This window comes from Lolium rigidum, chromosome 7 (genome assembly GCF_022539505.1).
Source record: "Lolium rigidum isolate FL_2022 chromosome 7, APGP_CSIRO_Lrig_0.1, whole genome shotgun sequence".
NCBI classification, from domain to species: Eukaryota; Viridiplantae; Streptophyta; class Magnoliopsida; order Poales; family Poaceae; genus Lolium; species Lolium rigidum.
Window position 1 is genome coordinate 291,026,288 of NC_061514.1, and position 12,793 is coordinate 291,039,080.

Sequence of the window (12,793 nt, forward strand, 5' to 3'; positions counted from 1 at the left end):
CCTGACACCCAACGGCTCCCCCATTGTTCATTGGTGCGTTGCATAATTTGCAGTACGAATACCATACCAACCATAATATATATCCCCAACCAAAATAGATGCAGCATCAAGCCTAAAAAAAAGCAATTTCGCCTGTCATGCTACTAAAATGCACCGTCACGGTCTCAACAATGGCTTGAAATGTGGCAGCTATATATACAGGCGTAAGGAGTTCATGCTAATGCAGGCCATAGCACAGAGATCTAATCTGATCAGGATTAGTGTCTTGCATATACACTGAAGCAGTACTGATAGTAGCAATGGCCTCGTCTCTGTCAGCATTGCTGCTCCTGTGCCTAGCGGCGTCAGCCTCGGCGCAGCTGTCGCCTAAGTTCTACGCGAGGTCATGCCCCAAGTTGCTGGGCACCATCAAGGGCGTCGTGACCGCCGCCGTGAGGAACGAGGCCCGCATGGGGGCGTCGCTGCTCCGGCTGCACTTCCACGACTGCTTTGTCCAAGCAAGTGCCCCATCATGTTTCTTACTTTCTGAACTTTTCTTTTTGTTGAAGTAGTTTCTACTGCATGTTGTAGTGCTGCTACTTAAATTAGGATTTCGCCTAGATCAATCAGTTTAGACTGCGGCTAGAGTCGTTACGGTATCATGGAATAGAACACTACTACACCTACATGCATGTGTACCTAACTACCGACAAGTTGACAGTCCGAGACTTAAGCCCATTCTAATTATTCTGACTTTCAAATTATTCAGTTCACACCAATTGCAAAAATAGAATGTACTGAATCTTATTCTTTTGCGGGAACAATTTATGTCTATCTCGACAGAAGTAGTAATTCTGTATGTGTGTGACTGTAACAGGGGTGCGACGCATCCGTACTGCTGAGCGACACGGCCACCTTCACCGGTGAGCAGGGTGCCGCCCCGAACAACGCGTCGATCAGAGGCATGGGCGTCATCGACAACATCAAGGCTCGGGTCGAGGCCTTGTGCCCGCAGACCGTCTCCTGCGCCGACATTCTCGCCGTCGCTGCTCGCGACTCCGTCGTCGCGGTAAGCTCCACCGTCATGGCCCTGCATGTTCTCAGTCATCAGTTAACTAACTAGCACAGCCAGTGAATTAACTTTTGAGGTATTTTGTTGCAGTTGGGAGGCCCTTCCTGGAACGTTCCTCTGGGAAGGAGGGACTCGACGACGGCGAGCCTGGCTCTCGCCAACAGCGACCTGCCACCGCCATCCTTCAACGTCTCCGACCTGATCTCCAACTTCGCCGCCAAGGGGCTCGGCGTGACTGACTTGGTCGCCCTCTCCGGCGCGCACACGATCGGGCAGTCACAGTGCAAGAACTTCAGGGACAGGCTCTACAACGATTCCAACATCGACACAGCCTTCGCCGCGTCGCTCAAGGGAAACTGCCCCCGACCGACCGGCTCCGGCGACGCCAACCTGGCGGCGCTGGACACGACAACGCCCACCTCGTTCGACAACGCATACTACAGGAACCTTCAGTCCCAGAAGGGGCTCCTGCACTCCGACCAGGTGCTGCTCAACGGCGCCGGTAGCCGTCGCACCCGCACACTGGTCGGGACATACGCGTCCACGCCGTCGCGGTTCGACAGGGACTTCGCTGTGGCCATGGTGAAGATGGGGAACATCAGCCCGCTCACCGCCTCGCAGGGGCAGATCAGGCGCAGCTGCTCCAGGGTGAACTAAGCTGCTCTACGTAAAATTCGGAGTGATCAAACGGCGACCAAGGCTGTGTCACCAGTTGTGGGATACAACAACTGGTACAATAATTGCGTGCTCCAATTTCTTAGTCTCCTGGATTGTCATCTCAGCTGTGGATTTCTTTCTCTCTATTGGAGCCTCATCAACTGTGGAAAATGAGAGTGACGTGTATGCTATCTATCCATGTATCTCGTGAAATTGAAATGTACTCCACTTCACTTCTTCCAACTTATTGCGGAGTCTAGGATTTTGCTTTGCATGTCCAACTGCATAACGTCTCTATAAGTAGAAATACTTTTTCTTGGTCAACTGTTGATTGCGGATCAACAATTTTCGTTTATTTTACCCTTGCACGAATCTTCAAGTGCTATATGACGATCCGACTTAGAAATGGTCATTTTCTCTTTTTATTTCTTTTCTAAAGCTGCTCAGTTATTCTATTATGTGCGCACATGATGCTAGAAGATCTAAATAATCTCGATGATCATGCCATCTCCTCTTATCCTTCCAGAAAGCTGAAGTATTAACTGCCATGTTGGCTTAATCATTCATTTCTCGGATGATTCTGCATTACAATTTGGTGGAGGAACTTTAAGACATTCTTGGGCAAACACGCCTGGTGCGGCCACTATAAACTCCCGTGCTACACAATTTTCATTTATGAGTAACCCCTCATGTTAATGATAAATTCATATTGTAATATTATAGTAAGAGTTATCTTAATTCTTGTATTCACAGATGTTACAAAATAACAACCTTCCCCTCATGCTATTTTGCTGCTATATAAGTAAATATAGGAATACATATAACTCTTATAATTGAAACTTGTTTCGCGATAACATAAATTAAATGGCCTTTTTTGGTGTGCCGGGCGCGACGAATTTTATTTTATTTTATGGTTATTGTTACTTGCCCAATCTAACAAGGCTACTATAGAATAAAGAAGTGCAAAAATTGACGCATACCGAATCTGGTGATTGGCGACCACGTAATCCGTTCGTGCATTTGAGCAGGCTTCAACTGTTTGATTCTTCCTATATTCCCTAGTTCTTGCATTCAAGGAGGCTTCAACATTTTGATCCGTCCCACAATTTCCTTGGTCCATCTGCGATATATGTGCTTCTTATCATATAATTATAGTAATTATGATATATCATAATATTTGATTTAATTTAATCTTAGAAATTAAACAAGTTTTGTCTGCTTGAGTTTTTCTGCATGATCCAAGGGTCCCTTGGTTATGGCAATCATCCTCTTTCCGCTCTGTGTCGGCATTTTGTTTGATCTATCTGTTTTCGATGGTATATGTTTCCAGGGTTTCTAAATATGTTTCTTCTTCAGGAAAAAAAGAAAAAAAGTGGGAACGCTCGGTTCCGTCCGTATCCGCTCGATTTTCATCCCTATTATACATATGTGCTCTCTTTGACATCAAAAGTTCGTTGTCTCTACCATTTGTTGATCATTTGTTATGCAGTTAGATCCATGTGACAATCTGGGTTATGGAAAAATATTGTTGCCTCACGTCGAGACATTTTTGGATATTCATATAAAAAATATAATTATATCATATTTTTTAGAGCATGATAAAACAAATGCTCTTATGTTTTTTTGGAATGGAAGCTTATCCCTCGCCTCTGCATCAAGTGATGCATGCAATCTTTTCCATTTATTGCAAGGGAAACTTGCACGTGTGGTTTTGTCCGGGCTTTTCTTCGGTAGTTGAAATATTCAAAATATTACATTTATGGATCAACTAAGGTTGAGATAAGTATCAACCATCTAAAAATGAAAAGTAACAAGCTATCCATTTTGAATTCGACTAATATGCTGCCAATACGAAGACTCAAAAAAGAAGTCATGAGCAACCGCCAGCTGCCTGTTGCATCCAGTAATGAAAGAGGGTCCTGCTGATCCACCTAGAGAAGGTACGTAGATGCATAATTGTGTTTGATGGACATCTCAAAAAATAACCTGCAATATTTTGTAGCATTTTGTTTGTCAAAAACGTCCATATTGATCAACATAAAGCTGAAACACCAAGCGTCTTTCTTGTTCACCTCATTTAACCAATTATCAAACATATTAGTAATATTTGTTGGGGGGGGGGGGGTATATTATAAGAGAAATAAACTATGCGCCAAATAATGCAAGCAAAAGGACATGGGAGAAACAAGTTTTCTACATTCTCCATTGATTAACAAAGGAGCACTTCTTACACCCATTCCAATTCCCTTCAGCCAGGTTATCCTCTGTTAACAATATTTTGTTACTTAGGACCCACATAAAAATTCTTATCTTCAACGGTATTTTGAGTTTCCATCGATATTTATGTAAGAACCTAGTATGACCATTCATTAAGTTTGAGTACATATGTCTTACCGTAAAAACCCTTGAATCGGTAAGTTTCCATTTAAATGTGTCTAGATTATTAGTGAGCCGAATTACCATTAGAAGGAAGAAAAGATTCATATACTACATGCCCCACCACCATAAAATTTACTAAATAAAGAGAAGCAAATGAAAATCATTTATTGATCAGTATTTTTCTTATGGCAACCAATAGGTATCGTGCTACACTCGAAATGAACAAGAGATATAACTATGTACAAAAGCAACAACGAATTAAATATACTATCTGGAGTACCCAAAAGGACAACTGCATCTATTGTTTATCATATATCAAGAGATTGATCGTAAAATACAAATACAATGAATCAAGATTAAAACTGGGCGTGACCCAAGTCACAATCATTTAACATATTTGCATCATAAACTAAACTAATGTGTCTTATAAAAGCGCTCTACTAACTGTAGTTGTGTTTTTATGCAACTTATGGTAATTTTACATTCATTATTGCAACATGTAAAATGTGAATACCACAAATTATCCAATATTTTGCTAGCCTTAAATAATTTCCATCAGAAGGATATTTCATTTTCAAAATTATAACATTATTTTAATAATCTTCAACCAATTAACATTGCACTTTTAAATCAAACAAAAAAAATCATAGTTTCTTATTTACCACATTTAATAATTTATGTGCTGGTTGGGGTATAGCTAAGCAATCAAATAATGCAATATATACCATTACTTGGTTCTGATTTATTATAGATAACAGGTTAATATTTTTCAGTAAATGTTGGAATACAACCATCATATCTTCATGTCACAAACCAAAACTATCTATTAGCCACTTTAACGAGTGCAAGTCTCTGAGGTGTGCATTCTTTTCTTTGCCAAAGTTTTATCTGACCATTCAATAACACTTTATGTGTAGTCCCACCAACTATGGTTAATATTCTTTGCCAAAGAATAATAGATGGTTTTCAGTGTGAAAAAATAAGTGAAATAGGAGCTGTATTATTCATATTCTATATCGCTAAAGCATGACCAACATGAAACATGAGTGTTTGGTTTGTAGCAATGCATAGGTTAATATTTTTTAAGTAAATGTTAATATTAATACCTTAATTGTGTACTCCTACCAACTACGGTTAATATTCTTTGCCAAAGAATAATAGATCGTTTTCATTGTGAAAAACTGAGTGAATATTTGTCTCAAGAGATGTAAATATAAATCATTTGGTCTAGACAAAACGAGTGAATGACCAACGCCATGTCGGCATTATAAGTATGTTGAAAAGGATATGCAACGAACATATGTAAGAGAAAATGCATGTATTTGTGAGTTTTCTTCACCATTAATGGCCAAATTTATACGTTTGCATTATTATTATTATACTTCTATATTATTATTACCTTCTATTTGGTCTCTGTTACTAATAATTACGTAATTGACAAAAATATGTTCAAAATAGGAGAAGTATATTACATCATACTTTAAGAGTCATTTCATAGTAAATAATAGAAAATTTAATATGATGCTCTGGTAATTGTGCAGACTAGTATGCTAGTTAATCCCAACATCTTTGTGCGGGATATTGGGGTCATTTTTTTCTGTGTGATATATCACAAAATATATAGTGAATGCAGGAGGCCAAACAAATTTTGCCCATAAGATGCACGTACGTAGCTAGGAGGGAACCTCGAACATCCAGTCAAAGGTCAAGAAAATAAAAGAGAAGCAAGTCAACAAAACATGGCTATACACATGCAACATCCCAATCTGCAGACTAGCACTCTCCCCAGTTCGTTCTCCACTTGCGTCACGGATGCATGTCGTGATCATTCCATCAATGAAATCAGCTACAGTACCAATAGCCCATGTACAGAGTTTCGAGCCAAGAGCAATCCTGCATGCATGGCTGCCATGCAATATACCCGGACCTGCCGTTAGGTTATTTTTGTCTTCTGAATCCACCTAGGCTCCACGCCTATGTGCAGTGTGTAGTGGAAAGAACTATTTATTTTCCTTCGCTCGCGTGCATCGTTCTATGCTTACTTTTTGACTCAAAATATCTTGGGTTCATAGTTCCTCAACCCTTATGGCCTTATCCCATTCAAATCTGAATGATGATCATGTACGAGATGGAGATGTTGCACGGCAACCACTTGCTGCAACCATCACCAAAAATCGCAGCCCATGATCAGCCGATAGTGGAATAACATAGACTAAAGTACTCCCCAATTTGAGGCCACGTAGTTGCACGAAGAACCATGGTTTCGTTTCGCGCTCAATTTGAGGCTCATATGTAGCCAGAAACCGCCGAATTTCGCGTTCGTCGATCAATCATATACGCCCATGTGCATATAGCAGGAAAAATTGCACAACCTTCTCATTGACCGGGACCCTAATTGAACAGGCGTCTCCAAGCTAATCGCCTGATAAGTTGAAGCAACCATGAGTTTTCCGTCGATGAATGGGCGTTTGTATTATTCTGCAACTATTGATTTGACTATGCGTGCCTCCCCTCCAAGCATGCACGATACACTCTACCAATTGGCTGCAGCATAACGGCCTCCCTCAAAAGATGGCAAATTTTGTGCGCGGCACGCACGCGCGCCAACGGCAGTACGTCGGCAGATGCCCACGAGTCACAACTGCCATGTGCCAGAAATGGCCAAGCTTACTATTAACTTTTAAGAAAAAAGGCCAAGCTTGCCAGAGCCCAGAGGCTATATATATGTGCATGGAATGCAGGGTATTGGCATTGCATCCAGCACAAGTGTCTCGATATCGCAATCCAGTGCTTCTCAGTAATTGCATTTGCAGCAGCTAGCTAGATAGCCATGGCCTCTTCGTCTCTATCACTTGTGTTGCTCTTGTGCCTTGCCGCGGCCGCGTCGGCGCAGCTGTCGACGACGTTCTACGACTCGTCGTGCCCCAAGGCTCTGTCCACCATCAAGGACGCCGTGACGGCCGCCGTGAACAAGGAGAACCGCATGGGGGCGTCACTGCTCCGGCTGCACTTCCATGACTGCTTTGTTCAAGTAAGCTTTTCACGCATATATATGTGCGTTTCTCTTTCGGTTTTACTTCCCTTCCCAAATGGGTATATATCAGGGTTAACAATTATTACGTCATGTTTCCATATAGGGTTGTGACGCGTCCGTTCTCCTGTCCGGCAACGAGCAGAATGCTTTCCCCAACGTCAAATCGCTTCGAGGCTTCGAGGTCATCGACAGCATCAAGGCGAAGCTGGAGACCCTCTGCAAGCAGACCGTCTCCTGCGCCGACATCCTCTCCGTCGCCGCCCGGGACTCCGTGGTTGCCGTAAGATCTCACCATCACCTTACATTTCCCCCCTTGGTGACTCTAGCTGGTGTGCTTGATCCACTAATCCCAAATGGATTTCTTATTATCTTGGTGCAGTTGGGAGGACCGACGTGGACGGTCGGTCTAGGGAGGAGGGACTCCACCACTGCAAACGAGGCCCTGGCCAACAGCGCCCTGCCCGCTCCATCCTCAGACATCGTCAACCTCACCGACGCCTTCGGCCCCAAGGGCTTCTCCCTCACCGACATCGTGGCCCTCTCCGGCGCGCACACCATCGGCCAGGCGCAGTGCCAGAACTTCAGGGACAGGCTCTACAACGAGACCAACATCAACTCCGGCCTCGCCACCTCGCTCAAGGCCAACTGCCCGCGGGCGACCGGCTCAGGCGACAACAACCTCACTACTGTACGGTCTATGTTTAGGGGCACTTCAAAGTGCCCCAATAGGTAGCCAAAGTGCCCCTAATTACTTTTAGGGGCACTATGAAAAGTGCCCCGGATGCTTGTGTCCCTAATTGAAATAGGGGCACTTTGAATGAAATGCCTCAAATACATTTAGGGGCAGTTTGAGATTTGCCTCTAAAGGTTTTTAGGGGCAGTTTGAGATTTGCCTCTAAAGGTTTTTAGGGGCAGTTTGAATTTGGCCTCTAAAGGTTTTTAGGGGCACTTTGAGATTTGGCTCTAAAAGTTTTTAGGGGCACTTTGAGATTTGCCTCTAAAGGTTTTTAGGGGCAGTTTGAGATTTGCCTCTAAAGGTTTTTAGGGGCACTTTGAGATTTGCCTCTAAAGGTTTTTAGGGGCAGTTTGAGATTTGCCTCAAAAGGTCTTTAGGGCCAGTTTCAGAACTGCCCAAAAAAGCTTTTAGGGGCACTTTGAGATATGCCCCAAAACACAATCAGAGACAACTTTAAGAATTGCCCCAAAACACAATTAGAGGCAAATATAGGAAAATTCTTCAATATAACAAATTAACAATAAAGGCAAATATAAACAACAATGTATGCACATAATCCAAATGTACAAATGTACCAGGAAAGTATTCACCCTGTAATACATATACATAATCCAGAATTCTATATATCACATCATAACAAATCCTAATACATGTAACTTCACAACATTCCAAATATCAGATTTTCAACTAAAACATGAAGTAAAAACTGCAACCTTCCAATCATGACATAAACAATGCCATCGGTAAGGCCTATAGCGAACTGAATTGCTTCCGGAATATGTGCCACGACCACAACAGGATGAACATTTGAACTAGAAAAGAAACAACAAATCAGTAGTTTACTCAAAATACAGTAAATCCAAATTTTTATTGGCAAATACATGACTTGCATATTATAAGAACATATTTTACAAAAAAAAAATTGTGACTGGTCAAAACAGATTTCATAGAGTAGTTTATTTACAACTTCACTTCACATAGTAGAATATTGCTCTGAGAAAAATGAGAGACCAAACAACCAGGTCTTTGTTCAAGCAAATGTCATTGTCAAGAACTGTAGATCCACAAAACAAATCAAACAACTAATATTCCAATCGAAATGCAGAGGAGCAATTATATATCGGACATTGTATTCACAACAGATGAAAACATCGAGTGATTTTACAGTAATGCAATGAAATCTGCCGAGACAGTTTAACCTATAACCAAAACGGTAGTAAGATAGAATAGTAAAACTGAAGGAAACTGAAGCAATTATACTCCAATTATAGTCCCCTAAAAGATTGTCAACTATCTACAATAAAAATCAGAAAATAAGTTAGAAATCTGAAGGTTCTAGTCATTTCTGGTATACCATTTCAAATTGTTGTTTGATCACGTCATGCTTTTTTGAGAAGATTTTTTAGCAGCAAACTTTGATCAGCTGTACTAAACACAAGCAACGTTTGTAACACACCATCATGCACATATTCCAATTTTTTGTTGATGGAATTAGTACAACATATTAATCACTAGGATATAATCTCAACTCTAAGAGCATGCAAAGAACATTAGTCACTGGGATATAATCTCAACTCTATGAGCATGCAAAGAGTAGATGGACCAGAGAAAAAGATATTCAGATATTACTAAAGAGCAGGTAATTATAAATCTCACACATATACAAGTAGAATTAGTAGGCACATGTAGTCTCACAGCATATTCTTCCTATCATGCTTTGTTGTTCAGACATTAATTTCTTTTCCCATATTTCCCAAAGAAAGGCAAAGCACGGCCTAATTAACATGCTTCCAAAAATATAAATAATCGCAGTTGGTTGTATGCACAGGAACAACCAAAGACACACTGTCATCTTTACCTCCAGAAACAACAAGCGATGCGCCAACAGAACTGCATGTAGCAAATACCTTATTTGTACCCAAGATATCAAGTCCAGCTATCACCATAACTGTAGGACGTCAAGAATAAATGTGCCAATTAATATCAAGTACTGAAGGATGATTCCAATAATATATAGATAATCATTTGACACAAGCTGTTATTGGTCTAATGTGTGCACAAACAATTATTCAGATTATTTAACATTTGAGGTTTATGTAGAGTGATATCTTGCACTACGAATGGCTCAGCCGCTACTTTTAACTTTGACAGCAGCGGCTACATGAACATATAAAAGGTCTTAAGAACAAGAGCTGCAAGGGTCCATAGCTATAGGTAACCAATTTAAGAGACGATGATATTGCATGAAGCATGAACTACTCCTGCCTAGTTAATTCTTAGTATGACCACAAAGCACCTAACTTGCAAAGCTCAGAGCAGAGCACATTTGACATTTTTTCTATACAAAACTCAGTAATGTAGCAGAAAGGCATGCATCGTAGTTTATGATTTAAAATATATCCGCACCAGCATATACAGGGGGAAAAATCCAAACAAGCGCATTACGCATACCATGCATCAGCTAGTTGATACATGTCTAAGGACCAACATAAATGAGCAAAACAGTTGATTTCAGGTGAGGAGTATGACAATGTCTCTGATTCGCAAGATTCAGTGGTGTCAACTTGTCTGACAATAACTCACACGAGATTCTACAACTACATAAAAGATCTGAATTAAGGAGGCACTCCAATCTATAGTTCAACAACAAATTCTCACATTACCGACACCCTTTAAGAAAAAAAGAGAATAAAAACACAATGGTCAGTATGTCACCTCTAGATTCAGAGTTCGTAGCAACTAAAACAATTGCGCTACATATTTTGATAGGGTGAAACTGAATTCAATGTATGGTTCACGAGGCATTAACATGATTATTATCACTGTTAAGTAAAATGTAGAACAGAGAACAAATTTTCTTGCCATTTTTAAGCTATCAATAAGTTTCTCGGCAAAATGTATGGTAGAAGTAATGAACATAAGAGAGTTAATTTATTCCAGGATCTAAGAGGAAGCGATATATAAAAAAATAACTGGCTCCCTTTTCAGCAAGCCAAAAAAATAGAGTAGGATAACTCACATGCTTGTCGATGCATTTCCAGTTATTGAAAGACCAGGACAATGCTTCTACCAGAACTCATCATCAACCCTTTCAAACAATTTTTCTGTACAACACAAGTGTCATAAGGTATTGCTTCAGTGGTATCGGAACAAGTACATATCAAAATAATAATCTATCGCAATCAAGAAACATCCTTATATTACATAGCAGTTAAGAAAGGATACATTAAAGTCAAAGTCGCATCTTAACACTCAAAAGACCTTGACCTGAGACAAACATCTCATGGTGTTGCACACTAAGAATCCATCCAGCATTCCTTGATCAATATGGTAATCCTAGAATAAACAAAAGAGATAGAGAAGGGGTTAGGGATCGAATAACTCACACATAAGAAACCAGGTGTAACTACTCCACTGACATGCAACACTCAGTTCAGTATACACCTTCAGGTACCAGAAAAATCAAGACAGTAGATTCGCATCTTTCTATGACCTTGCAAGATAAGAAAAACTGACAAAGGCAGGAGGACCCGATACAAGCATCCAATGGTGCATTGAACACTAAGAATCCTGCTAGCATTCCTTGATCAGTAAGGTAATCCTAGAATAAACAAAAGAGGTAGAGAAGGGGTTAGGGAGAGCCAAGTCAGACTTGGAAGAACATAAACATCTTTAGAAAGATTTCTAATGAGACCACATAAAGCATTGTTTATGAAACTATGCTTCCTATAATATTTTAGCACCTGCCCTACACATTCTTATACTAGATGACCCGTTGCGCTATCGCGCAAATGGCAGAATCAATACATGAAATGTAACCATGGGCTTCCAAAGCAAGAAACGCCTAAATCAGTGCAAACGAAAGCGTATTAATATGCCAATGGATGCTAACATATAGGATGGTAATTTAACAATTAATTTATTTTCGTGCTTGAATCTATATTTTTGGTGATTTTTCTTGCCTTATACACACATTAATTATGATGCTTATTTCTTATCCCTCTAAATTTTTCAGATGACCCACTGTGCCTCAGGCACAAAAGCCAGAAGCTGAAGCGAGACATAAGCAAGACATTCCGAAATCATAAGCCTTACCTTCCGAGATGCAATGTATTAACACGTAGAGATCTCACATGTACATTTAGTGTTCATGAGAACTAAAATAAGACAACACGATGATGCAATTTCTTGTACACCAGGTTGGTTGGGAAAAGCTGATAGGATATAACTTATACATTGTTTATTTATCAGATTCATCAAGAAGGCACTGGTAGCAAAATAGACAGAACTAAAACGTGGTAGCTTAGTTACATACATATAGACATAAGGAGCCCCTTCCAATTCACTCAGAACACAAACTGATCTTGAAGTTACTGCAACTTCTTGCGTTTTTTAGCTTCTTTCCATTAAGGTTCGAACAGAGAGATAGTTACAGGGTGATTACAATGTGTATCAAGCCACGCACATATCCACCACACACCTACAGGACCACTACTCCCTACTCCGTTGCGCAAATTGAACTAACACAAGCCTGTCAGGTTCATCCTTTGCAATAGGTATTTCAATAACCCCTTCTTGTTATTGGGGACCGTTCAGACCTTCCTGTTCATGAAACTCTGAACCTCTAATGTAAATTATGACCATGCAGACTAAGTTTATTAAGCAGTGTCTGAGTTTGTTAGTAGTTACTACAAAACAAAGGTCCATCAAAGTATGATATATTTTCTTGGCCATGACTGCTATGTAGAGGACTGGATGCACACCTCACAGCAAATGGCAACCAGCTAAGAACCTGCGTCCAAACAGAAAACAGAGGATTGTTTGTCGTAGAATCTAAACTACCACATGTAGATTTACTTTAGGATTACCATGGAGCAATAGCGGGGCTTAACCGCAGACGGAACTGCAGAAACATGGCATTAGAGAAGATACAAAT

The 12,793-nt window shown here is 40.5% G+C and overlaps 2 protein-coding genes and 1 long non-coding RNA gene across 6 annotated transcripts; 2 read left to right on the plus strand and 1 right to left on the minus strand.

Moving 5' to 3' along the window:
* The first annotated feature begins 293 nt into the window (after positions 1 to 293).
* Positions 294 to 1,881, plus strand: LOC124670809 (peroxidase 70-like). Its single transcript, XM_047207283.1, has 3 exons — positions 294 to 497; positions 857 to 1,048; positions 1,142 to 1,881. The coding sequence occupies exons 1-3, from the start codon at positions 300 to 302 to the stop codon at positions 1,706 to 1,708; spliced, it is 957 nt and encodes a 318-aa protein (XP_047063239.1). The 5' UTR covers positions 294 to 299; the 3' UTR covers positions 1,709 to 1,881.
* A 4,982-nt stretch (positions 1,882 to 6,863) lies between these two features.
* On the plus strand, positions 6,864 to 7,854 carry LOC124672983 (peroxidase 2-like). Its single transcript, XM_047209127.1, has 3 exons — positions 6,864 to 7,118; positions 7,225 to 7,401; positions 7,501 to 7,854. Exons 1-3 carry the CDS (start codon positions 6,918 to 6,920, stop codon positions 7,852 to 7,854), a joined length of 732 nt encoding a protein of 243 aa, XP_047065083.1. The 5' UTR covers positions 6,864 to 6,917.
* Positions 7,855 to 8,371: 517 nt separating this feature from the next.
* On the minus strand, positions 8,372 to 12,133 carry LOC124670810. 4 transcript variants are annotated; one of them, XR_006992667.1, is made up of 5 exons: positions 11,302 to 12,133; positions 11,125 to 11,174; positions 10,877 to 10,961; positions 9,716 to 9,805; positions 8,372 to 8,669 (listed from the first exon to the last, which is right to left on the minus strand). It is a non-coding gene; the product is annotated as an uncharacterized LOC124670810 (long non-coding RNA). The 4 variants fall into 4 exon arrangements; XR_006992664.1 differs by having other exon boundaries at positions 11,125 to 11,193; XR_006992665.1 differs by having other exon boundaries at positions 11,125 to 11,193; positions 11,284 to 12,133.
* Between the last annotated feature and the right edge of the window lie 660 nt (positions 12,134 to 12,793).